General features: G+C 60.2%; 4 protein-coding genes across 10 annotated transcripts in view; 3 read left to right on the top strand and 1 right to left on the bottom strand.

Annotated features, from left to right (window-relative positions):
- The first annotated feature begins 80 nt into the window (after nucleotides 1-80).
- Nucleotides 81-8,408, top strand: UBA7 (ubiquitin like modifier activating enzyme 7). Its single transcript, XM_058844989.1, has 24 exons — nucleotides 81-187; nucleotides 298-463; nucleotides 1,180-1,314; nucleotides 1,382-1,488; nucleotides 1,646-1,736; nucleotides 1,849-1,990; nucleotides 2,096-2,193; nucleotides 2,298-2,444; nucleotides 2,518-2,676; nucleotides 2,832-2,939; nucleotides 3,019-3,099; nucleotides 3,184-3,339; nucleotides 3,428-3,593; nucleotides 3,671-3,864; nucleotides 4,091-4,155; nucleotides 4,313-4,487; nucleotides 4,599-4,673; nucleotides 5,027-5,216; nucleotides 5,385-5,494; nucleotides 5,582-5,668; nucleotides 5,744-5,935; nucleotides 7,585-7,686; nucleotides 7,765-7,865; nucleotides 8,155-8,408. The coding sequence occupies exons 1-24, from the start codon at nucleotides 147-149 to the stop codon at nucleotides 8,279-8,281; spliced, it is 3,015 nt and encodes a 1,004-aa protein (XP_058700972.1). The 5' UTR covers nucleotides 81-146; the 3' UTR covers nucleotides 8,282-8,408.
- A 13-nt stretch (nucleotides 8,409-8,421) lies between these two features.
- On the bottom strand, nucleotides 8,422-11,431 carry INKA1 (inka box actin regulator 1). Its single transcript, XM_058845205.1, has 3 exons — nucleotides 11,246-11,431; nucleotides 10,658-11,110; nucleotides 8,422-9,342 (listed from the first exon to the last, which is right to left on the bottom strand). The coding sequence occupies exons 1-3, from the start codon at nucleotides 11,429-11,431 to the stop codon at nucleotides 8,473-8,475; spliced, it is 1,509 nt and encodes a 502-aa protein (XP_058701188.1). The 3' UTR covers nucleotides 8,422-8,472.
- Nucleotides 10,935-17,477, top strand: CDHR4 (cadherin related family member 4). Its single transcript, XM_058844990.1, has 18 exons — nucleotides 10,935-11,554; nucleotides 12,089-12,285; nucleotides 12,358-12,520; nucleotides 12,600-12,685; nucleotides 12,802-12,897; nucleotides 13,335-13,438; nucleotides 13,511-13,647; nucleotides 13,728-13,893; nucleotides 13,983-14,133; nucleotides 14,424-14,526; nucleotides 14,693-14,908; nucleotides 14,982-15,121; nucleotides 15,202-15,349; nucleotides 15,423-15,625; nucleotides 15,705-15,844; nucleotides 15,923-15,958; nucleotides 16,926-16,992; nucleotides 17,084-17,477. Exons 1-18 carry the CDS (start codon nucleotides 11,503-11,505, stop codon nucleotides 17,219-17,221), a joined length of 2,343 nt encoding a protein of 780 aa, XP_058700973.1. The 5' UTR covers nucleotides 10,935-11,502; the 3' UTR covers nucleotides 17,222-17,477.
- A 1,384-nt stretch (nucleotides 17,478-18,861) lies between these two features.
- IP6K1 (inositol hexakisphosphate kinase 1) overlaps nucleotides 18,862-24,425 on the top strand; it is a 36,194-nt gene continuing 30,630 nt past the window's right edge. For 3 of the 7 annotated variants that reach the window (XM_058845413.1, XM_058845407.1, XM_058845411.1), the window contains exons 1-3: nucleotides 18,862-18,963; nucleotides 19,356-19,410; nucleotides 23,775-23,874. The gene's annotated coding sequence lies outside the window, so the exon portion shown is untranslated. Of the gene's footprint in view, nucleotides 19,183-19,355; nucleotides 19,411-19,444; nucleotides 19,612-23,774; nucleotides 23,875-24,425 lie in introns of those variants that run through there. The other 4 variants (XM_058845408.1, XM_058845409.1, XM_058845410.1 and 1 more) reach the window with 4 other exon arrangements.

The following is a 24,425-nucleotide window of genomic DNA, read 5'->3' as shown; positions in this document are numbered from 1 at the left end:
CGCTGCCTCTGCGCTGGGGGGGCGCTGTTTAGGGGGCGTGGCCTGCCCCGTACCCGCTGCCGAGCCCGCGCTGTGGGGGCGGGGCCCTGCGGCGTTGGCTCCTCCCCGGGGCGGGGCCGCGGTCCCGCTCGGTGGGCAGGGCAGCCATGGCGGGAAGCGAAGAGGAGCCGCGGTACTCGCGGCAGATGTGAGTGCGGGGACCGGCACCGGGAACGGCAGCGTCACAGCACCGGGGCAGGGCGCGGGGCAGTGGTGCCGGTCCCCGCTCCCGCTGACGGTCCCCGCCGGTACCCGCAGGTACGTGCTGGGCGGCGGCGCACGGCGGCTGCCCGGGTCGGCGGTGCTGGTGTCGGGGCTGCGCGGGACCGGAGCGCAGGTGGCGACGGCGCTGGTGCTGGCGGGGACCGGGCGCGTCGTCCTGCACGACTGCGGTGCCGCCTGCACCGCCGACCGCACCCAGCAGGTACCGGCGGGGCCGGGCGGGGCTCCTGGTGACAGGTACGGATGAGGGTCACTGTGACAGGTACAGGTGAGGATCTCATAACAGGAACTAGTGAGAATGCCGGTAGTGGGCACAGATATGGGTGGGGATCCTGATAATAGGTACGAACAGGGGGCCCAGTAACAAGTAGAGGTATGGGTGAGTGTCCCAGTAGTGAATGTGGGTATGGACACAGGTCCCAAAGTACAGGTATGGATGAGGGACCCCATAACATGTATAGCTATTGATAAGGGTCCCAGTAATGGGTACAGACTCAATGTGGGGGTCCCAGTAGCAGGTACGATTATGGATGGGGATCCCCAAAATAGGTACAGACAGCAATTCCAATAAAAAGTACAGTATGGATGGGAATGCCCCATAAGATATGCAGGTACAGACAAGGGTCTTGGTATAGGTGCAGACTCAGGTGGGAGTCCCAGTAACAAGTACAGATGTGGGTGGATGTCACAGTAATAGGTGCAGTTGGGGGAATCCCTGTTTGCAGGTTTGGGGTTTGGGGTGAGGGGCTTCCAATAACAGGTAGAAGCTGAGATTGCTGGTAAGGCACAGGGTGCCTTCATTGTCACAAGTAAGGTCCTTAGCCCCCTCACCAGTGCAGACAGGGCCTGTGGTGCACCCCACAGTAGTGAACTGCACCCCAGACCCATAGGGTGCCCCACCATGTGTCCACTCTGCAGTTCCTCCTGGGGGAGAGTGATCTAGGACAGAACCGTGCCAAGGCATCTCAGCGGGCCCTGGCAGAGCTGAACCCCTGTGTGGTGGTCGAGGCTCACACCGGGGAGCTGTCGGAGGCCTTCCTTGCCTCCTTCCAGGTGAGCCTGCATCCCTGCACCTTGGGGACCCCTGGGATGGCAGCACTCACTGACAGACCTGGCACAGGTGGTGGTGCTCACTGAGTCCCCGCTGGAGGAGCAGCTCCGCATCGGGGACTTCTGCCATGCCCAGGGCATCTGCTTCATCGTGGCTGACACCAAGGGGCTGGCAGGGTAAGGGGGTCTCATGGGGTCCTGTGCTGGCTCACCCTGGCCCCAGAGCCTTGTGCTGCAGCCCATGTCCCCAGTATGCTTGGCCTGGGCAGGACCTGGCAGTGCTGGGGCAGCTGGTGGGGTACTCCTCTGGCAAAACCCCATCAATCCTCTCCAGGCAGCTGTTCTGTGACTTTGGGGAGCGCTTTGTTGTTGATGATCCAGCAGAAGAGGATCCAGTGTCTGCTGCTGTGCAGCACATCTCCCAGGTAGGAGGGAGAGCAGCCCCTGTAGGATCCCCCACAATGTTGCTGCCTCCTCCACTGGCTCTATGCCACCCTAGTCCAGTGCCCCACTCTCACATAGCCTTCCCGTCCTCAGGGCAGCCCAGGAGTGGTGACATGCATGGGGACAGAGAACAGCCGTGGCCGCCTCTTTCACGATGGTGACCTGGTGACGTTTTCGGGCGTACAGGGGATGACAGAGCTGAACGGCCAGGAGCCCATCCCCGTTCATGTGCTCGGTGAGACCTCTAGGGGAGTCCTGGCTGCCCTAGCTCCGGGTTGAGGAACTCACCGGGTCCTTGGCAGTGACTGTAATGTGACATCCGTGCTCCTCTTGTCCCCAGATGCCTTCAGGCTGGAGATCAGTGACACCAGCTCCTTCTCGCCCTACCGCTGTGGGGGTCTTGTTTCACAGGTGCAGCGGCCCCGGGAGTGTTCCCACGTAAGTCGCTCTCGGCCGACAGTGCTGCCACCCGAGCTGAGGCACTGCTGTGCCATGCCGTCCCCACAAAGGCATTCACCCAATCCCCGGTGCTGTGCTGGCAGGAGCCCCTGCGCCAGGCACTGAAGGAGCCCAAAATCCAGGTGGCAAATCCCGAGGATCTGCCACGCAGCCGCAGCCTGCACGTCGCCTTCCAGGCCCTTCACACTTTCCGCAGGGAGCAGCGCCGGCTGCCGCGGCCCAGGGCACCGGTGAGTCCCTGTCCTGCTCCTGCCGGCCCTGCCGAACCCCTGCCGGGAACTGGCCTCTCCCCTCTGCCTGCAGGCGGATGCCGAGCGGGTGCTGGAGCTGGCGCGGAGCCTGGGAGCCCAGCAGGGTCCCCTGGACGAGGGCATCGTGCGCTCCTTCGCCAGCGTCAGCGCGGGGGAGCTGTGCCCCGTGGCCGCCGTGCTCGGGGCGCTGGCGGCCCAGGAGGTGCTGAAGGTGAGCGGGGCGGGGTCCCGCTGGCCATGGTGGCGTTTGGTGGCCACGAGAGGGCACTTGCTGCCCGCCTGGGCACGGCGGCTCCGGCAGCAGGGCTGGGGAGGGGTGAGGGGGAGCACCCCGCTGGCCACCTGCTCACGGGCTGTTCGCCCCAGGCCGTCACTGGGAAGTTCCTGCCCCTGGGCCAGTGGTTGTACTTCGACGCCCTGGAGTGCCTGGAGCTGGCGGGGGCCGCTCAGCTGACAGAGACCGACTGTGCCCCGGTGAGACCCCGTGTCAAGCCCCTCCCGGCTGCCTGGGGTGCCGTGGCTGCTGTGCTCACACAGCTCCTTGTCCCAGCAGAGAGGCTCTCGCTACGATGGCCAGATTGCTGTCTTCGGGGCCAATTTCCAGGAGAAGCTGGGCCACCAGAAATACCTGGTGGTGAGTGGGCAGGGGCTGTGGCACCGGGAGGCTGCAGAGCATCCGGCTGGTACACGGGGAACTGCAGCATCTCTGTCCTGGCAGGTGGGAGCTGGTGCCATCGGCTGCGAGCTGCTGAAAAACTTTGCCATGATGGGGCTGGCAGCGGGGCCGGACGGGGAACTCATCGTCACTGACATGGACACTGTTGCCCTCTCCAACCTCCATCGGCAGTTTCTCTATCGCTCAGCAGATATATCAGTGAGGCAGCATGAGGCAGGGGCTGAGCTCCCCCCAAAGGGCATCTTGGCTGTCGCTAGGGCTGCTCACACCCTCTCTGCCCTGGCAGGAGCCAAAGTCGGTGGTGGCCGCAGCAGCCGTGCAGCGCATGAACCCTGATGTCAGAGTGACAGCTCACCAGAACCAGGTGGGACCTGCCACTGAGATGCTCTACAGGGACAACTTCTTCCAGCACCTGGATGGCGTTGCCAGCGCCCTGGACACGATAGAGGCCCGTGAGTGCCAGTAAGGGCAAGAGGGCCGAGCCCCTGGACACACTCCCTGGGTCCTCAGCACTCCTGGCTCCCTGCAGGCACCTATTTGGAGAGACGCTGTCTCCGCTGCCACACACCACTGCTGGACTCGGGCACGGAGGGGACACAGGGGAACGTGCTGGCCATGGTGCCATCCCTGACCAAGCCTCTGGAGCCAGCCACTCCCAGGGATGGCACCTTCCCCTTCTGCACCCTGCGGCACTTCCCCCGCACCATCCAGCATACACTGCAGGTAGGTTGAGCTGCCCCAGCCACAGCACCCAGCGAGAAGGCACCGGGACCTTTGTCTTCCTTCCCTGTTTCCCCTGCAGTGGTGGGCTACAGGCAGGATATGGCCCCAGCTGCTTCCTGCTGGCAGCCTGAGTGCTGCTGCTGGCCCTGCCAGAGCCTCCCCCTTCCCCTGGGCTTGGGGCATAAGGGGGAGGTTCCAGTGCTCAACACTCATTTCTCCTCTGCAGTGGGCCCGTGATGAGTTTGAGGGGCTTTTCCAGCTACCTGCAGAACAAGTCAACCAGTTCATGGAGTGAGTGGGCTTTGGGGGTGGTGATGCTGGGAGAAGAGCTTCCAGCTCTGCCGGGTCACTGCTGGGAGCAGGGGGAGGGTGCCAGACTGCCACATCCCACCCAGGTGTTTCACAGGATTGCTCTTGGGTCAGCATCAGCAGCTGTCTGGTTTTGCAGGGACCCAGCTTTCCTGGAGCAGCAGCCACCAGGGAAGGTGCTGGAGCAGGTGTGGGACAGCCTGCGGGAGCGGCCGCGGGACTGGCAGGACTGTGTGCGCTGGGCACGCCGGCACTGGCAGAGCTGCTACCACGATGTCATCACCCAGCTGCTGCACATCTACCCCCCGGAGCATGTGAGCCCAGCACCACAGGGCTGGCACCCTCTGCACGCCCTTCCCTCCACCGGCCACCTCACTGCAGGCAGGGATGCACATTCCTGGGCCTGACTCCTCTCTCTGTGCCAGGAAACCAGCCCGGGTGTCCCCTTCTGGGCAGGGGACAGGAGCTGTCCTCATCCACTGACATTCAACCCTGACAATGTGAGTGCAGGGAGAGCTGTGGGGTCTCACACAAGAATGGTATGGGCAATGGGAGAGCCAAGCCTGTGCTGGGCACACAGGGAATACTGAACTGTAGTTGTGCTCCATCTGCCACAGCCTGTGCGGGGCTGCCAGGTCCTGGGCTGGGTCTGTCCCTGTCCCCCAGTCAGTGAGGGCACTGCAGAGGACAGCTCGCACATGCTTTGTGGCCAGACGAGGAGGAGAGGCTCCTTTACCTCTGCTCTGGGGCAAAGCCAGGCAGTTCTACCAGCTCAGGGCAGTGCTGGCAGCCCTTGGCTGTGTGGGACCACCCCAGCAAGGCACCCCGTGGTCAGCCCTGTTCTACTTTGCAGAACACCCACCTGGACTATGTCCTGGCCGCTGCCCACCTCTTTGCCCAAGTACACAGAGTGCCACCATGCAGGGACCGGGCAGCCATCCAGGCCATCCTCCGTGGTGTGGTCCTGCCACCCTTTGTACCCCAAGAGGGGCTCCAGATCCCCCTCACAGAGGAACCCACAGAGGAGGCACAAGTTCCCACAGGTGAGCTTCCCTGAGGTTCCCAGGGATGTTCCTGGGTCCAGCCTGGTGGTGGTGGGGCTGGGCTTCTTGTCCCTGCTCCAGCACCCAAGATGACACAAGACCAAGGTGGGGTCACCCCTGCAGTGCCACTGTGCAGGAGTGTCACACCAGGGGTCCCTGTGCCCCCAGATTACAAGCAGCTGACAGAGCTTACCCAGGACCTGGTACAGTGGAGACAGGAGCTGCTGGGGGATGAGAAGGCACAAGCACCCTTAATGGAGCCCATCCACTTTGAGAAGGTAGCAGAGCAAGGCAGCTGTCCCTGCTCAGCCTGAGGGGGTTGATGTCCCCATGGAATGCAGATATCCCCCCACTCTTCCCCACAGGACAACGATGTCCACATAGACTTTATCACAGCAGCGTCCAACCTGCGTGCAGAGAACTATGGCATCTCTCCTGCCACCTGGATGATGGTGAGAAGGGCAGCCTGTGGCGTCAGGAGTCCCTGTCCTGTGTGGAGCAGCAGGTGACATCCCTCCTGTCCTTAGAGCAAGCGAATTGCTGGACGGATCGTGCCTGCTATCATCACCACCACAGCAGCTGTGGCCGGGCTGGCGTGCCTGGAGGTCTACAAGCTGGTGTGGGGGTGCCAGGACCTCAGCTGCTACCGTAACAGCAACATCAACCTGTCTACCTGCCTGCTGCTCCGTGTCCAGCCCCCACCAGTCCCCACCTACCGGGTAGGACCCTCTTTCCTGGAAAGTGCAGCTGGGGGACACCCAGGGGCCAGTGGCATCTGCTGCAGGACAATGTCAGGGGGACCCAGGGAAAGGAGGTGGCCGTGCAGCAAGGGCAGCCCTGGCCATAGCACTCCAGAAATGGATCCAGGTGCTGGAGTTGGTTGGGAATGCTTCCAGGCAGTGAAGAACCAGCTCGTGCCCCTGGCTGCCCCCCAACACTGAGACATTGCCACTGTCCCATTCGCCCAGCTTCAGGCCCAGCCGTGATGCTCTGGGGTGCCCATGGGGATGAGGCAGCCCCACTGCCCCATGGCAGGCCCCACGCTGAGCCCCACAGCCAGGGGTGGGAGGCCGCTGCAGCCGCACTCATCTGGCTTATGGAAACCAGCTGCGGCAGCCAGAGAGCAGCTGGCACCGGGCCGGGAAGGGCCGCCCGGGGGAGCGGGGCCGGGGGTCCCGGCGGTGGGGAACCAGGGAGGGAGAGCGGGGGTGGGGGCAGGCCCAGATTGGGACCGTCTGGGCTATAGAGGCCCCTTTGTCTGGGGGTTTATGGCGTGCGAGGCAGCCCTTCCGGCACGGCAGGAAGCGCCGATTGGAACCAGATTGGCCCGGGGGGCCCAGGGCCGGGGGCAGGAAGAGGGGGAGGGAGGCGACTCCGCTGCCTTGTGCCGGCTCCAGCACCACTTTGGGCTGATGGCTGCCCCATGGCCCCCCAAACTCCATGCCCAGTCCTGTGCCATCCTGGCTGAAGTGTCCCTGGGTTGGCATCATCCCTGGACGGAGGATGCTGCTGGGTCTGGCTATGCCCTCAGGTCCCTGCAGCAGCACCCCAACACCTCCATGTCCCAGGGCGAAGACACCCGGCATGACATTTCACACCCAGCTGCTTGGCTGTGATGGGAACACATGTCCCCAAGGCCTGCTTGGTGTGACCTATGTCCCCATGGGGACCTGGGGAGCCCACACTGGGGACCAGCCTTGTCCAGAGGAATATGCTTCTCAGGGCCAGAGCGAAGTACTTGGTGGTGGAGGGCCAGGCCGTGGCTTTCCCTTTGTGCCGAGCAGTTGCTGCCCTGGTGAGGATGGGGTTAAGCCCTTCTCTCCACCAGTGGGATAAGTGCAGGCAGCAGAAGGCGGAGGTGAGAAGGCAGCAGAAAGCAGGAGGGAGAGTGACCAGGTGCGAACACCCCTCCCGAGTGGGGCTGGGGCCAGGCAGGCAGTGCTGGCGCTGCCTGCAGCGAGGGCAGATGGCCGCGCAGCCCTGCCAGACGGTGCGGGGCCGTGTCCGGAGCTTGGCCCCAGGCTTGGCACCACACTGGCCTCCTTGGGCTGGAGCAGGGGTCGTGGGGCCACAAGCATGAGAAGAGGTGATTGTGTGGGGTTGGGCAATGCTTCAATGGCCTTTTGTGTGCCTCTTCTGGCCCGGGGCTAGGGGCAGTGCTGGCCCCACACTACACTGACCCCTGAAGTGGACCCCAGCAGTGCTGGGGTGATAGTTGTGTCCCCCACTGCCCCTGCAGCACCACCATGGTGCCCTGCCCATTTGCCTGCCCTGATGTCCTCCAGCCCTTGTGCTGCACCAGTCCCTGCCCCGTGGGGCTGGGCAGCCAGGATTTGGGGTGCCAGTGTAGGCTGCTACCCCCTGGCAGTACGGCGGGCGGGAGTGGAGCTGCTGGGACCGGCTGGAGATGCAGGCAGTCGGCGCAGATGGGCAGGCGATGACGGTGCAGGTGGTGCTGGACTGGCTGCAGGTGAGCCCAGTGCTGTCAGCGGTCAGCCAGGTCACCCTGGGGGATGCAGGGCCAGATCCTGACACCCACCTCTTGTAGAGGACACATGGCTGGACCGTGACCATGCTCCTGTGTGGCGACACTGTGCTCTATGACAGCAAAGCAGATGCAGAGACACGGGCCCTGCAGCAGGCGCAGAGGTAGGCCTCCGGCTCCAGGGCCCAATCCTGTCCTGGGAGGGGAGGGCTTCCAGCCCCCACTGCCTCAGTCCTGAGCCACTCCAGCTGCAGTGCAGCTCCCAGCCAGCTGCTGGATAAACATCCTGCCGGCAGCACTTCCCGTGGCGGGACCCCTGCCCGCCCCTTGCTGCCGGCCCCTGCATCCCACCAGCCTGGCCGGACACCCCTGAGGGGCCCAAGGCACCCCTGGAGCACTCAGACAGCCTTGGGGACAAGCCAGTAACCCCAAAACCCCCTCTCCCTGCTACAGGTTATCAGAGAACTTGGAGGACGCCAGGATGCCGAAGCAGCAGGACCTAGAGCTGCTGTACGTGTGCGAGGGAGAGGATGCTGAGGCTGAAGATAGCCGTCCCCCTCTCCTGTGCTCCCTACCTTGAGCAAGGGGCCGGCACCTCCTGCCCCATGCAATAAACGCTGCAGGCTGCAATGGCCCTCACTGCAAAAAACCCCTGCTTGCCTCTGCCCAGAGTGGGGGCACAGGCACTCCCCTTGATAAACGCTGCGGCGCCCAGACCGTACAAAACGGGGGTTTATTTACAGGGTGGGGGTGCGGGCCGCAGCAGCAGGGCTAAATGTAGCCGATAACGTCGTTGCAGATGATGGGCTGGCGGCTGCGGCTGTTCATCAAGGCGGTGAAGCGGTGAAAGTCCGTGGCCAGCTGGGCGATGTTGCTGTGGGACTGATGGAAGCAGGCGCCCTTGGGCTGTCCCCCCAGCCCCAGCGGGCAGGAGAAACGCTTGGTGGTATCGCGGCCGCCCGGGCGGGCACCGTCGGCCCCCCGGGGTCGGGCCATGTTGGCCAGCTTACGGCGTACATTGCCCGAGAGGCTGAGCAGGAAGGCGGGGGGCTTGGCCAGCCGGCGGGAGGGTTCGGCAGGAGCTCTGCGACGCGGTTCGGCGCCCACCTCGGGCAGGTCCATCCAGTTCTCCACCAGGTCAGCGAAGCAGTTGTCGCCCAGCACCAGTGGCTGCCGGTTCCGGCTCTGCGACAGCAGTGCTACGGTCCAGTCCTGCGTGTCGGCGGGCTCCAGGGCCCGCCACTGCTCCAGGCAGGCGTCCGAGGTGGATTTGGGGCGGACACGGCGGGCGGGGGCGGGCGGTGGTGCGGCGGGGCCGGCGGAGAGCCGGTGTGCCCGTTGGCAGGGCAGCAGATGCCGGCGCCGCACGGGCACCTCCTCTTCCCTCCACGTTCCCCCCGACGCCTCCGAGTACCCCGAGTCGAACTCCAGGCTGCGCTCGCTGGCCGGGGGGGAGCGAGCGGCCGGGCTTCCCCCCTCCTCCTCCTCGCCTCCCGGATCCAGGCTGCAGGCCGAGTCCGCCGCCGAGCCGGGGCGCGGGGCACGGGGGGCCGGTCCCGGAGCCCTGCCGGGGTGGTGCGGTGCCTGCCGCGTGCCCTGCATGTGCGCCCGCAGCGTCGGCCCCGCGTCCCGCCGGCACCACTGCAGGGAAAGGGCACATCAGCACGCTTGTCGCCACTGACCCCAGCCAGCACCGCGATCCCCCATCCCACCCTCCTCGGCACCCCGCCGGCCCGGCTCGGGGGGGCTTTGCTGGCGCAATGGGCGTGCAGCAGGGTGCGGAGAGAGGGCCGCAGGTCCCAGCTTGCCTGGAGCCCCGGGCCCCGCTTTCCTGCGGCTCCTGCGCGGAGCCGGCCGGCGTGCAGCGGCTTGTCGGGTGAGCAAGCAGGCACCCAGCCCCGGCCGTGCCTGCGGGAAATGACAGAGGGCCGCGGCACGTAGGAGCTGGCGCTCCACTGCCCCCCCGACAGCCCCTCGAGTGCCCTCTTCTCGGTGGGAGGCAACCGGGACACCTCTCCGGCACAGTCCCATTCGGTGGCACGGGGCCAGCGGCAGCCCTGGGGCACCCGCGGGTGCTGGGGTGGGGCTCTCCCCCCGTGCGTTGGCAGGGCCACCCACCCACCCTGCGCCCTCCAGCTGGGGACACCCCAGGTGACGTCAGGGTGCAGCCAGGCCTGCGCTCAAGGCACGGGGCCCCCCAAACGCCGGGGAATACAGGGGACCAAGGCAGCCGGGGCTGAACGGAGCACGGCCGGGCAGGCGCTGGAAGGGACTCCTGGCTCCTGCAGCCGGGCCGCTCCTCGATCTTGAATTCCTATTGTCTGAACCCAAAAGCAGGGTGTTACGTCCGCTTTCCTTTCCACGCTGGAGTCGCGGAAAGCTGAGTGTGCAGGAGGGATTGCTTCCAGGACCGATAATTGTGTCCCCTCTGTCTGGCCCTAACACAGCTGCTGGCAGGACTGTCCTTGTCCCTCTCCCCGTCCCCGTCCCAATCGCCGTCCCCCTCCCCGCTGGCTGGGACCCTCTCATCCATCCCTAGTGGCAATGTGCCACCACTCCGAGCCGCCCAGTCCCGCCGCTGGCCGGGAACACTGGGGCAGCCGGTTGTGAGGTGCTGGGTAAGCATGTGGCAGGCCCAGGAGAGCCGAAGAGCCACCCTGTCATCGCTGTCCCTCGGGGTAGCCCAGGTGGGTGGCAGGGTGGCAGCTCCGGGGGGACGGTGCCGCTTGGCATCTTGACAGCTGGACACTGTGGCCGCCGGCTATCCGTGTCCCCACACCACCAGTGTCCCACCGGGTGCCCACGTCCCCCGCGCCGCCTTTGGCCTCGCGTGTAATGTCACGGCCCTGATGTCGCCGGCAGCGGCCGGACGTCACGGCAGTCCCGGGGCGGCGGGGCGCAGGCACGGTGCTCCCGTCCCATCCCGTTCCCTCCCGGTGCCCGCGGCAGCACTCACCCGGTCGGCGCCGAGCTCGTCCGGGCGGGCGTTGTGCATGCCCGGTCCTGCTCCCCCGGCGCCGCTCCCAGTGCCGCCGGTGCCGGAGCAGCAGCAGCAGCGACAGCGGACGGAGCGCCCGGCCGTGCCCGCCGCCTCCCGGCGCTGCCCGGCAGCCCCGCCCCGGCCCGCCCCGGCCAATGGGGCCGCCGTAACGTGAGCCCGGCCCGCACCGGCACCGCCGCCCCGGGGCCCCGCCCCGCCCACGGACCCCTCCCCGCCGCCCCGGGGCCCCGCGCCGGGCACCACCCGGGCACCGCCGGGACAGGCGAGATCCGTGCCCTGGCCCCGGCAGCACCTGGGGGGTCCCGCAGCCCGGTATGCCCCGCTGGGACGGAGGGCAGTCCCGGTACAGGGCCCCGGCGGAGGCATTCCCCCCTCGGCACCCTGCGCCACCGGGCTGCCAGAGCCGGCCTGGGGGGTGGAGGAGGGAAGGGAAGAGTGACCCTGGCCACAGCGCCCGTTAATTGGGAACTAATAGCGCTTAATGGGGAGCCCGGGAGAAGCGGCACTGGTTTGCAAATGAACGAGAACACGGCCAAAAATTACCTCCCTGCTAATTTTCCCGGTTCCCGAGCGTGCCGCGTGGTGAAGCAGCGTGGGGTGGCAGCCAAACCCCACGGAGCTCGAGTGGCGAGGGGCTGAGAGCGGCGGCGTGCAGAGCTGGGGGCACTGGAGCCGTGCCCTGTCCCTCCCCTGGCGGGGACGGCCACCACGGGTGGGGATGGACGGCATGACGCCGGGCTGGGGTGGTGCCCGGCACCCCTGGCAACCGGCTGCAGCTTGTCCCAAACACCCAGCGAGCCATGGGCATGCACGGGCACCTCACCTTCCTCCTCCTCAGCCTCTATGCCCCAGGTAGGTGCTTCAAGGTCATAGTGTTCGGGGTACCCTTTGCCAGATCCTGGGTGGATGGCTGAGAGGAAGGGGAGAGGGGAGAGGCTCTCCTCGGTTGCTCCCACATTCCTGGGGCTGACCCTAGGATGGGCAGAGGGATCGGCAGCTGCCTGGCTGGGTTGAGGCAGGGAGGGGGCATCACAAGAGCATGCTCAGGGCATTGCCCGGGTATCCTCAGCGTTTCCAGGTTGTTACTGGGGCTTCTTTTGAGCATCACTGTGGCATATCCAGACACCACTGGGGTTTCATCAGAGCATCTCACAGAGGGAATTTTGTGGCTTCCCCAGGGCATTGCCAGGGCACACCTGGCAGGCTGGGGTGACACTCTCCTCTTTGCAGGTACCTTCGTCAGAGCAACAGGTAAGAGTGGGGTATTTTTGGACCCGGCTGTGCCAGGCAGGGAAACCTGTGCCTGCATTGGTGCTTAGGTGCAGGAGCAGAGCTTCATAAGCACAGCTGTGTGAGCCATCAGTGGTCACTGGGGTCTCCCACCAGTCCTGCCTGACTTGCCACGTGTGGTAGCCCTGAGTGAGGACACAGTGCCAGGCAGCCGCGTCGCTGATGTGACCGTGTCCTGCAGCAACTCAAGCAGCAGTCCCAATGTCACCCTGGATAGCATCGAGCCCAGCCACCCCTTCAACTCCATCGCCATCAGCTCTGACCCCACAGATGCCACCACGTTCCGGGCTGAGGTGTGGCTGGGGAATAGGGAATGGGGCAGGAGCTGGCAGGCACCCTGCTGAGTGATTGTGTCCCCACTGCAGGTGACACTGCGTGCTGGTGCGGAGCTCGATGCTCACCAGGTGAACCAGTACACACTGATCCTGCGGGCTGCTTGTCCTGGTGAGGGTGAGGTGGAAGAGCGACTCTTTGTCCAGGTGACAGCAGGGCAGGTGTTTCGCTGTGATTCCCCATTTGCCAGTGCAGGTAGGAAACAGGGGCACAGGGCAGTGGGGGCTGTGGGTGCCAGCCAGCACCAAGCTCCCACAGCTGTGCTGTGCTCCAGAGGGTGATGTGGTGCAGGTGCTGGCAGATGTGGCACCCAGGACACCCCTGTACGCGGTGCTGCCACAGCCGCTTGGTGGGCTGACGGTGAGTGGCAGCTCCCTGGGGGGCCACACCCCCATAGAAGGGAGCAGCCTTGGAGACAGCAGAGCCCCGGGTATTGAGGAGTGGGACAGGGGTTCCCATCACCCTCCTTTCTGCAGTTCAGGCTCCGAAACCGCAACACACCACTCACGCTCACCCGCCGGGGCCTAGTGCTGGCACCTGACAATGGTTTTGACCCCAGCAAGGACACCCAGGTGGGCACCAGCAGCCCCAGGCTGGTCACAGCCACCTCTCAGTCCATCAGGGCTTAGCCCCTCCCTGGCCACAGCTCTCCCCATCCTGCTCTTACCAAAATTGCCTGTTTACTCCGGATCCACAAGTGCTCCAGTCCTGTCCCCATCTCCTTCTGCTCTCAAGTCCTGCCCATATCCTTATCCCTGTATTCCTGCCCATTCTAGTCTCCAGCTCATACTCATTTCCATCTCCACACTTCTTTCCACCTCTGTTCCTGTGCCAAGCCCCATTTTCATCCCTTGCCCCCTCTTCTTTGTCTCTGTCCCTGTTTCTGTTCCCATCCCATCGCTATTCCTGTTCCTGTCCCTGTTAGTAGCTTCATCCCTATTCCTGTTCCCATCCCCATCGTTGGTGCCACTTGGGGCTATCCCACAGCTGCCTTGGTGCTGCCCCACAGACATTCAGGTTGGAGATTGAGGTGATGGATCGTCATGGGCACAACTGCAGCGGGGCTGTAAGGGTGGAGGTGCTGCCATCACACCGTCCCCGTGTCACCTTCCCGTGAGTGGGGTTGGGCCAGGAGGGGGGTGCTGGTGGCTCCAGGCTGCACCACAATGCCCACCTCACCTGCAGTGAGCCACACCAGGCTGTGTCGGTGACAGAAGACATTGGCCCCGGGGAGGTGGTCACACAGGTCCATGCCAGAGGTGACAATGTCCGCTATGCCATCCTTGCTCCTGTGGCTCCCATGCTCTTCACCATTGATGAGGGTGAGCAGGGCAGCAGGGGTCCCCGAGGACGCCCTGTCTGTGTCCCTGTGCCCAGTGTGAGGCCATGGCTCTTCCTGCAGTGACGGGCGAGATCCGCAGCACCCGTCGGCTGGAGGTGACCCGTGCCCACCTCCTCATCCGGGCTTACAACACACTGCACCCTGACGACCACGCCACCGCCACGGTCAACGTCACTGTGCAGGGGACAAACTGTCAGGCACCAAGATGTGTCCCAGCCATCTTCGTGTATGGTTCAGGGGGGAGTGGGGTACATGGGACTCTTTGCTGCACATGGACATGGGACAGAGGCTGAGCTGCTGGCTACCCTGCCACAGGTCCCAGGTGCCTGAAACAGTGTCCCCTGGCAGCACCTTGGTGACACTGAGGTGCACTGACTCCACCAGCACTGATGGATGCCTGCACTATGCTCTCGAGGGGCCTCCCTCCTCCCGCTCCCACTTCTGCATGGAGGGGCCACAGCTGAAGGTGAGCGGGACCGTGGGCAGTGCCCAGATGGACAGCAAGCACAGACCCCAGAGCCCAGTGGGACAAGGGGGACCCTGTGACATGTGTTGTCATGCCAAGTTCTGGGTCAGGGCTCCTCAGGGCTCCCTGCTCCCCAAGGCCTGCTCATTCTCCTCACTTGCTTCCTCCTCCCCTGGCATCGCAGCTTTGTGGGACACCCTGCCTTTGTGGGATACTCTGGTTTTGCAGGGCATCTGAGCTTTGCAGAGCACCTCGGCTCTCTGCCTGACACTCCCCTCCTGGCTTGGCAGGTCAACACCAGCCTGGACTATGACTCGGAGACCATGGCTGCTCTGGGCTTCCAGTTCACAGCCACCATTGTGGTGACAGTGGGAGGGCAGCCCCTACAGAGCAGTGAGTGCCCATTTCCCTAGGGTGGGATAAGACCTTTCCTAATCCCCAAAACAGCAGATCACAGAGGAAACATCCTTCCCTGCTGCCCCAGAGATGCCCATGTGACCCAGCCCTGCACAGGCTGTGGGGTGGTGCCAGTATGGCTGAGCAGCTGTGTGCCACACAGCCCGTGTGCCTGTGCTTGTGACGGTGACACCTGTCAACGAATTCAGACCGGCGTGCCCCAGCAGTGCCACCTTCACTGTGCCAGAGACAGCAGCTTTCGGCATGGTCGTGGGGCGTGTGGCTGGCACTGACCGTGACTATCCCCTGGACAGCCTTGAGTACAGCCTGGAGGGGGGCTCTGGCCCTGCACAGCCCTTCTCCATCGACAGGCGCACTGGTGAGCCCCTTCCCCAGCCCCTGCCACACCCCATGGCATCTACCGGTTCCCAACAGCTCACACCTTTCCACAGGCGAGATCCGCGTGGTGGGACCCCTGGACTCCCAGCAGCAGAAGAGCTACAGGCTGGTGGTGCAGCTGACGGACACCCACAATGACCTGGACCCAAGGAAGAGGCAGAGCCGCATGTGCGACGTGTCTGTGCGCCTGCAGGTGCGAGGGCAGCCCGCTGGGTGAGCGGTGGTGGGTGTGAGGTCTGTGGGTGCCCTACCGCTTCCCCCTGCTCCTGGCAGGCTGTGCTGGACCAGCTGCCGGTGTGCATCCCCGAGGTGCAGGAGCTGCGGATCACGGCTGGGTCCCCGGGCAGCCGCCAGCCTGTCACCCGCCTGGCGTGCCACGGTAGCCCCGACAGCGCCGTGCTGACTTACACCATTGTTGGAGGTGAGGAACGGCCAAGCCACGGCACAAACCAGCCCTCGCCGTGGTGTGACACTGAGCAGACCTTCTCGTCCAGGCAATGAAGACGGGCGCTTTCGGCTGGAAGGGAACACCCTTATCTACCTCCCCAGTGACCGAGCCTCACCTCACCCATTTGTCCTGCTGGTGGAGGTGTGGGCCGGCTCTGGTGCCCGCCGCCGCAGCAGCGTGGTGGCACTGGTGGTGCACGTCACCCCCCGGAGCACTCCGGTGCCACCCAGCACCACCACCCAGCACACGGTGAGCAGAGCCCACTGACCAGCTGGTGCTCCAGGGTCCACTGGACCTCCCATGGCCCCTCACCCCACTGCCTCCACAGACGCTGCAGAAGGAGCCGCTGGTTGTGTTGCAGACAGAGGCAGCGTGGCACCCGCCAGCCTGGTTTGTGGCCGTACTCACCATCTCTGGTGCCCTGCTGCTGGCCACCCTGGGCTGCATAGCCCGGAACCAGCTGTGCAGGTGAGCCCCAGCCCGCCTCACGGCATGGCACAGCGAATGAGACTGAGGGTTCACAGCTGCCTTCTGCTCCTCCCACAGCAACTGGGCTCCTGGCAAGCTGTTCCTGGCCCAGAGGTGAGTGCTACATGGCCACGATGGTCATACTGGCAGTTGTGTTGTCCTTGCAGGTAGCCAGGGAGCCACAGCACACAGGGTATGTTTGATATACTCAGCATTTGGCTATAGCTTGCTGTGCCAGGGAGCCGTCTCTGCCCAGGGCAAGGGTGCAGCCCTGATGGGAGCTATGGGAACAGAGAGAGCAGTTTGGCCAGGAGACAGTGATGTCGGTAGCCAAGCTGGGGCACAAACTTTGCAGTGGACAGAGTGCACAGCGTTGGTGCCAATGCCTACTGCTGGGTCCTGGCACCAGGGCTGAGGTCACTGCAGCTCACCAGGGGAGCCCCTGTTTGGCAGGGGTGAGCCCTGTTTGTCAGGGAAAGCTCCCAGGGAGAAGGTGAGCAGGCTGGACAAGCCCTGGAGGATCAGTGATGGTGGCAGGTGACAGAGGAGAGAGCCTGAGGAGATGCTAGACCAGGCTGTGCCAAGTGTCTGCACAGCAAGGAGACCTGCAAGCCCATGGGCAGGATAACAGCCACCTCCAGTGGCATAACTGCCCTGAGGTGATGCTTAGCTGGATCCAGGTTCATTGGTAAGATTGGGGGCACGGTGCTTGGTGACACTGGGGCTGTAGTGACCATGCAAGGCTCAGTCCCTGTGGGTGGCCCTGGCAGCTCCCTCAGCACAGCATCCTCCAAGCACAAGAGGGATGCGTTGCCAGCACAGGGGGAAACAAGTGGATGTGGTGGCAGACCTGCTTGCTGCTCAGGCACTGCTGAAAGGTGGTGGTGCTTGGGGGAGCACAGCGCTCTCACAGTCCCCTTCTGTGCTAGGGGACAAGCAGGTAGGTGGATGATGGGCTTAACAGGGTGTAGCTGCCAGGGCAAAACCTGGCTGTCAAGTTGCTCCCAGCAGCCTCTCGTGGGGTTGAGGCTGGCAGCCCATCACTGACAGTATTCCCTCCCTTCCCCTCTCCCTTCTGCAGCTCCTGGGATGTGATGGAGCACAGCAGGGGCAAGGAGGAACAGGGACGTCAACATGCCAGCAGCCCAGTAAGTGTGTGGCAGTGAGGGTGGGTGTCCTTCCAGGGAGGCAGGAAGAGCCCTGTGTCCCTCTGCAGCCTCTCCTGTGTCCTCCACACAGGGGCAGTTTGATGGCCATGCTCAGGACCCATGTGAGTGCCCTGTCCTACAGCCCCAGAGCAGCCTTGGGTTGTGTCCCCCAGGCAGAGGGGTCTGTGCACAGGAGAGATGGGGACCAGGCCTGGGGGGCAGTGACTGAGTGCTGCCTCCATCTCAGGCAGCGGCAGGGACTATCTCTTCCATAGCATGACCGGGGCTCGGCGCTGGATCTGAAGGGCTTGCCTCGATGAGTGGCTCCTTGTGACCCACAGCTCCATGTGGGCAGCGCTGGGCAGAGCATCGGGTGCTGGCAGAGAGCTGGTGTGGCCCCCGAGGAGGAGACCCATCCTTTGTGGCCAAACCGGCTGCACATGGGGTGCATGACACTGGGTGCCTCAAACCCTGAGCCACCTCAGCCAGTGTAGAGCTAATAAATGGTGTCAGAGATTGCACACGCTGCTGTGATTGCCTTAAGGAGTCCCCTTGCCGGGCAGTGCTACTGCTGGCTGTCCTGCTGTGGTGGTCATTAGCACTGTCTCGTCAGCGGTGTGAGTGGCATGACCCAGGACAAGGATTGGCAGCGGGCTTGGAACTGCGAAAAAAAAATGCGAGAGCCTTGGCCAAGTCTGCTTCGGTCACAGAAGCATCTCTGTCCTCAGGACATGACCCAGCAGGGGTAGTCCTCCACAGGGAGGTTATCTCGGGCAATAAAACTCAGCCACGGGTAATTTTGAGCATTTTTTGCCCCGAGTCCCGTGTTCTCCTCAAACTCTGCTTTGTTATAGCGCTCGCAGGCGCAAACGGGTGGGATGAGCAGCTGGTCGGCAGAGGGGATGGGTTGGTAATTGGGAGGAAAAGTGAATTAGCGTGGGTGCAGGTGAGCGGGACGCCGCAGGAGGAGCTGGGAGCGGCGGGAGCCTTTGAAGGCGTCAGTCAGCGGGAGGTGGGAAAGCGCTTATTTGAATTTCAAAGGAGCGCGCCACGGGACGCCTCCCTGGCAGCTCCTGGGGAAATGAAACGCTGGCGGGATAAGAGGGGAGAGACTAATTTGGGGAGTAGGTGAGTAAGGGGAGGAAAAGGGAACAGGGGCCAGCCGTGAAATTTCACAGTGAGAGGGGTCACCTGTGTGACTTTGCCTGAGGGTCCCTTTTGCTCTGTGCCCACGGGGACCGTGACCGTCCGGAATTTAACTCTTTATGGTACCGGAGTGGTGCGTGAGCGTGTCCCATTGGCGAGACCCCGGTGGGAGCGGCGGCCGGAGGGGGAGCTCTGAGTGTGGGGCCGCGGGACGGCTGGGCGTGAGTTTGTATTGGGGAACACGGAGTGCAGAGCGGGCAAGAGTGGGTTCTGGTTGGGAAGCGCGGACCTGTCGGGGGTGGGTTCGGAGCGGGGAGCGCGGTTCGGAGCGCGGAGCTGTCGGGGGTGGGCTCGGAGTGGGGAGCGCGGCTCGGAGCGGGGAGCGCGGTTCGGAGCGCGGAGCTGCCGGAGGTGGGTTCGGAGCGCGGATCCGCGGGCCGCGCCCATTGGCGGAGCGCCCCCCCTTCTCCGCGGGCAGCCAATGAGGAGGCGCTACCCTCGAGGGGGCGGGGCTCTGGCGGGCGTCACGTGTGCCTAACGTGCGCTGCCGTCCGCACTCGGGAAAGGGCGGAGCGGCTCCGCGCTTGAGCGACACCGAGTTTGACCTATCAGAGTCCGGGTTGGACCCCCGTGGGGCGGGACTCGGGTATGGGTTGGCGCGCAGGGCGACAGGGCGGGCTTTGGACGGCGCGGTTGCTATGACGGCCAGCGCCGGGCTCCGCCCGCTTGGGCGCCGCCATCTTGTTGTTGATTCGAGCGGCGGGGAGCGGCGGCGCTGGGGCTCCGCGTTCCGGTGTCCCGGCCGGGCAGGCAGCGCCGGCCCCGGTGAGCCGCGGCAGGCGGGAACTGGCCAGGCTGAGGGCCGGGGGGCTGAGCCGAGCCCGCTGCCGTGAAGGGGAGTCCCTGGTGTGGCCCCGTGAAGGGAGAGGGGGTAGGCAGGCACGGCCCCGTGAGCAGCCGCGGTGAGGGGGCAGCGAGCACCGGGGTGGGCCTGGAGTGGGGGCTCCGTGCGCAGCCCCGTGAGGAGGGGCTGGGGGGAGCCCGGTACGTCCCCGTGTGTGCGTGGGTGGGACCCGGGCGCTTTCCCCTGCGGGGCCGGCCTGGGGCACGGCCGGGGCGGGGTTCCCCGGGCTGGGCAGCGCGGTGCTGGGGCAGGGCCGTGCCCAGCGGGCAGAGCGAGCGTCCCCTCCCTTTGTGCCCTTCCTTCCCTTCCACAGGAGCTGCGCGCAGGAAGGAGCTCGGAAGCCGCGGCGGTAACATGAAACCAACATGGTGAGAAGGCTGGTGGGGCTAGGGGTCCGTCCGTGCTGCCCCCCGGCAGGGGAGGGGTGTGGGTGGCCCCAGGAGCGCTGGCTGCCCCCGTGGGGACACCCGGAGTGCCTGGCAGTCCCCCGGTGTAGGTGTGCTCGTGGGTCTGCAGACCTGGACTGGGACCAACCTTCCCCAGGGTTTCCATGGAGGGGTTGAATTAGGGTAGGTGGTACCGACTCCTGTTCATTTTTGAACTGCTCTGAACTTACACTGGTCCCGGGGTCCATATTCCTTCATTTTTAAGCTCAGCATCAGCCCTCTATTTATTTTTTTCCCCCCAAGCAATATACTTTAGTGTGTGCTGCCTTTGTCATTTCAACCTGTCTTGCTCTGTTTTTGCTCCATCTGCTTTTCCTCCCTTCAGGTTCACCTGCCTTAACTTGGTAACTTGCCTTAACAGAGCTTCCAGAGCTGGATTCCAAAATTGGCCTTTGCTAATGAAATACTGAATGGTGCAGGAATGGTGGGGACTTGGGTCTCTGTTGATTCTTAATGTAATGTTTCTGTGATCGTTAGGGCTGTGTAAACATAATTAGTAGCTTGTTTCAGAAAATAATATGCAGTAGTATCTTGTAAAAGTCTCATTGTAGTGAACTGTCAACTGCATCTGATATGCTAACACTTGTGTGTGTGGTCAGGCTTTTCATGGAGAAAAATAATGGTATCCTTGTTGTTTATCACTGAACTAAGATTCTGATGTCCTTTTTATAGAAATACTGTCAGGAGCTTCAAAGTGTTTTAGAATTAGGTGTATCAGTTATAGCATGTTGTCACTGTAAGCCTAAATAGGTCTCTTCTAATCCCATGTAACAATTTCTTACTATTTAGATTGTCAAGTATTTTTCTGGGTTAGTTTAGCTCTGACCTAAGGTAAGTGCTTTGTTTTGGAGCTGGAAGGAAAGTGATAGGTTGTAAAAAGAGGTAGTTGTGAGCTCTATAAAGCAAGATAACATTGAGTTGCTTTTTCAACTGTATCAAATTCTTGTTTTGTCAATGTTCTGAATTGTCCTAATGCTAATTTTTTTTTTTTTTTTTGTTTGTTTCTTAGAGGCCATTTCATACCCTCTCAGCTTTTTCAGCACAGCCATTTCCAGGTGCATGGATGCTATGCTATCCTGGTTAGAACCTGTTAGGCTGATCTGAAATGTCCTTTTTCATGGCCTTGCCTTTGCTTCCTGTCTAGTGAGGACTTTCGGGAGAGCAGGGGAAGTGATCCTTAGCTCCTGGAGGAGGAAGTTGATGTGTACAAGGTTATTAGCGTAGGGATCTTTGATGGAAAGTGTAGGATATGCTGGTGGGACATTCTCCTGGACCCTCTGGATTTTATTAGGCACTTTGTGGCAGTTTTGCATGTTTCTTGTGTAGAAGAAGAGCAAGTGAGCATGATTATCTGTTGAGATGAGAAAGGGAACAGTTTTTAAGATCTGCTTCCAATCACCAGTTTCATGTTCCATGTGTGGTTCCAGCTCATGTAAGTATAGACTGCAGCCCATAGGAGGTTCTTGCCTTGTTGTTTGTGCCTGTGCAGGTGAGAATGAGAGTTCCCTGACTTACAGACTGATCAAGCTGAAGACAAGCTGTCTGTTTTTCTTCCCAGCTTTTTGGGTGCTTAAATGATTTTGCAGGTGCAAGGGAAATGGGGCTGGTGCTGGAATGGGGTCTTATCTGAGTTCACAGTAATCTGCAGTGTGACTATGTAAGAGTGCAACAATGTATTTTTACGTTATCTATTTTTTTGTACATAAAATAATTTTAAACAACATTCTAACATATATTTAAGAATATTAAGATTAAATTAAGCCCATGCTTCTGTCCTACTTCTGTGAATTGTTGTGTGCCTCGTCATCAGGTTGACAGCACTGAGCATGTCCTTCTTATAAAAATATTGTAGAAAGAAAGACTAGGTGTGCTTTGAAATCCTCTCTTGGCAGATTGTGCAAGTCAACTGACTTGGAAGTTACTCTCTCTTGCATTGCACGTAGTGAAAAGTCAAGGTTAGAGCAGCAAGCACTCAGAGGTCAAAAAAGTGCCAGGCTGGAGTAGTACCTGTGCCCTTAATCAACTGATTGGCCTTTTAAACAGGTGGTATGATTTCTTCTTAGTCATGCAGTTGTGTGCTCTGCTTATCCCATCTGAACTGTCTGGTTTGTTTCTTTTCTTTTCTCCCATAAATATGGAGTTTATTCCTTTTGGGTAAAATGGTCAAATAATGAAATGTGACCTTGTTGAGCTTGACTGGTGCGAGATGAGGAGCCCTGTACAAGCTTGGGGATATTTGTTGACCATCTGCTTACAGGGCACAGTCTCTTTGGTCCAGTGGATCACCAAATGTTCGTAAAAAGGTTTGATCACTTTTCACAGTTCAGTTTTCATTTAGTTTCTCCATGTCTAAATGCTTTTGTGGATCTGGTGAATTCTGGCTGGCACGTTAGGTGGTTGTGGCACTGACTTCTGGCTTTCCATTGGGATAAGAAATGTAGGTTCTGAGTTTGAATTGGATATCCAGAACCCATGCTCTAGAGGAGGTGTGTTTCTTCAGTCTGTGGTTGTAATGCAGATACTGAAGCCATGGAAAATCTGTCAGAGGCCTTGATTATTGCAGTGCAACCTAGGCACTTCACTTGCTGTCAGTAGATTCCCCCAGTCTGTCCATCAGGAATTAGCTTGCAATGTGTTGGAGATGTGAGCATCTCAATGGAGTGTTGATGCTGGGATTTGTAGTCTCAGAGCTTAGTATTGATGAAAACCTGTAACCTGGTTTGTTTTCTCTTACATTTGACAGTGTCACATTGTCAGGTTTTATGCTGGGCAGGATTTGCATTGAACTTGACTTGCAGCATTTGTATGTGGCTCTCTGCTTGCTTGTTTGTACATAATGTGACATGCATAGGAACAACTGCTTTTATGTCTAATCTCCCAGTCTTTGAGAGGGAATGTATCAAAACCAAGTCCAGTAAGTACAGAGGGTCCTTAGTGAGCTCTGAAATGGGTGAGCAAAGGAGAAAAATGAGAAAAGGAGCAAAAGAAAGAAAATGTGACAGAACCCTCTGCAAGAGTCACGTCAAGAATTTGTGTTACGTGCTGTAAACTGAAGGAGCCCTTCAGCTATATGGAGGAGCAGCTAGCAGTCTCCCTCATTTCTATTCCTGATGTGATAGGAATGCAGAGCAGGATGCTGGCCAGTGTTTAATATCAGGTTTGTTGCTGGTGTCGTAGGGATGGTGGGGGGAGGAAGAGGAAGTGTGTGTGCGTGGCTGCTTAGTTTCTGTTTTGCAGGCATTGCCTGTGCGCAGTGTTGTGCCGTTCTGATGTGGCAGCAGCTGTTATTTTTGGCTTTCCCAGTGTGCTGTTCGGGTAGATGTGCTTCCTAATAGATGCAATTCTCTTTCTTAATCAATGTGTGTTGGGCTGCCTGTGCTTCCTGTGCAATCCATGTTGGTGTGAACCACTCTGCAGATGGTACTGAGGTGCAAGTCCTTTCTTTGCCTTCATTTATTTCCACAGGCTCCTCTGTATGCATTTTGAGTGGCATTAACTGTGTGTAAAAGGCAAGCTTCTTAAGCTTGCATTTATTTTGCATCACTCCTGTCAGTATGTGGTGTCATTAATGCTTGAACTCCTTCTTTGGCAGTAAAGGAATAAGCTTTGCTATACAGCGTCTCTCTATCTGTATAACGTGTCCACAGTAGTTAAAATGGGTGCAGTTGTTTTGTTAAAAAATAACACTGAGATAGCTGCTATAATTATATTATTGAAGATCTGTGTCAACCAAATCTGATAAAAGCAGTGAAAGAGGTTATGATACAGATGTGTCTGTCCTGGTAGGAACGTCACTACACGTGCTTGGGAGCTGCAGTAGATAAGCTGTCTCTGATTTAGCTTTTGTAGTTAGAAAGGTTATCTCCTTCACCAGCTGTCCTGCTGCTTTGCCAAACACTACCTCCCTTGTGAACCAGGCCTGTTCAGCTGCTGGGGTTTAATATACTCTGCTTCAGCCTTTCTTCCCTAATGCCTGTCCCTGCCTGGTGAGAAACAGTCATGGATCCTGCTCTGCTCCACCCTGGTTGGGAATTCTCAGCTGAGGGTGGCTGAGGCAACTGGGGACAGTGTGTCCCCTCAGCCCAGCTGGTGGGTTTGGTAAAGAGCATCTGTCAGAGCCCACAGGAATGAGTGAGAGCATTTGCATCCTGAAAGGAACTTGTGAATTCCAGTCCCAGTCTTTAGGGAAGGCATGCTCTCAGACATTCTGAATTGACAAGCAAGTAAAGATCTAAATAAAAGCTAATTTAGGACTTGCTAACTTGTTTCCATACATCATTTTGCAGGCTGACTTGCTTCTGGGGTCCTGCTCCCTCTTGGCTGTGAGAAGTTGGCTCCATATTCCAGTGACTGCTCAGCCAAAGGAGCTTGGGTGACATCTCCAAGGTATTTTTTTTTTGTTTTGCTCAGAATACATATGCAGACACCTTAGAGATGCAAAGAGAAATAAACTGCTTGCTTTTTACCTCTCCCTTTGTAAGTATACCCTTCAAGTAAGGATGTGTAGATACAGTTTTTGGGAATTTTGGTCTTATCTTTGAAAGATACTACAGAAACACACAGGTAAGTGCACTAGCACAGAGTGAAAAATTCAGTCCTGTTCATTCACCAAATTTGTGTCAGTTCTTTGTAATAAAAACTAAAATTCCAAGATTTGAAGGCTTACTTATGGTCTAGTACTTCTGGCCATTTAGGTGGCCGATTTCCAGCTGAATCACCTTATGATGATTTCAGAACTCTTATAATTGTCTACTTTTTTCCTTTCTATTCTGAGGTCAGTTTGCTGAAAGTTGGTAAGGCTATTCTGATAGACTTTCAGTTTCAACAAGGTTACTTTGTGCTGTTCTGAATTTGGAAGAAAGTCAATCATACCTGTTTTTGCCCAGCTCTTTATCAACAAAGATATGACTCAGTATCCCGGTGGTATAAACAGACTC

This window comes from Poecile atricapillus, chromosome 9, assembly GCF_030490865.1.
Source record: "Poecile atricapillus isolate bPoeAtr1 chromosome 9, bPoeAtr1.hap1, whole genome shotgun sequence".
Classification (NCBI taxonomy): Eukaryota; Metazoa; Chordata; class Aves; order Passeriformes; family Paridae; genus Poecile; species Poecile atricapillus.
This window is presented reverse-complemented; position numbering and strand designations above follow the sequence as displayed.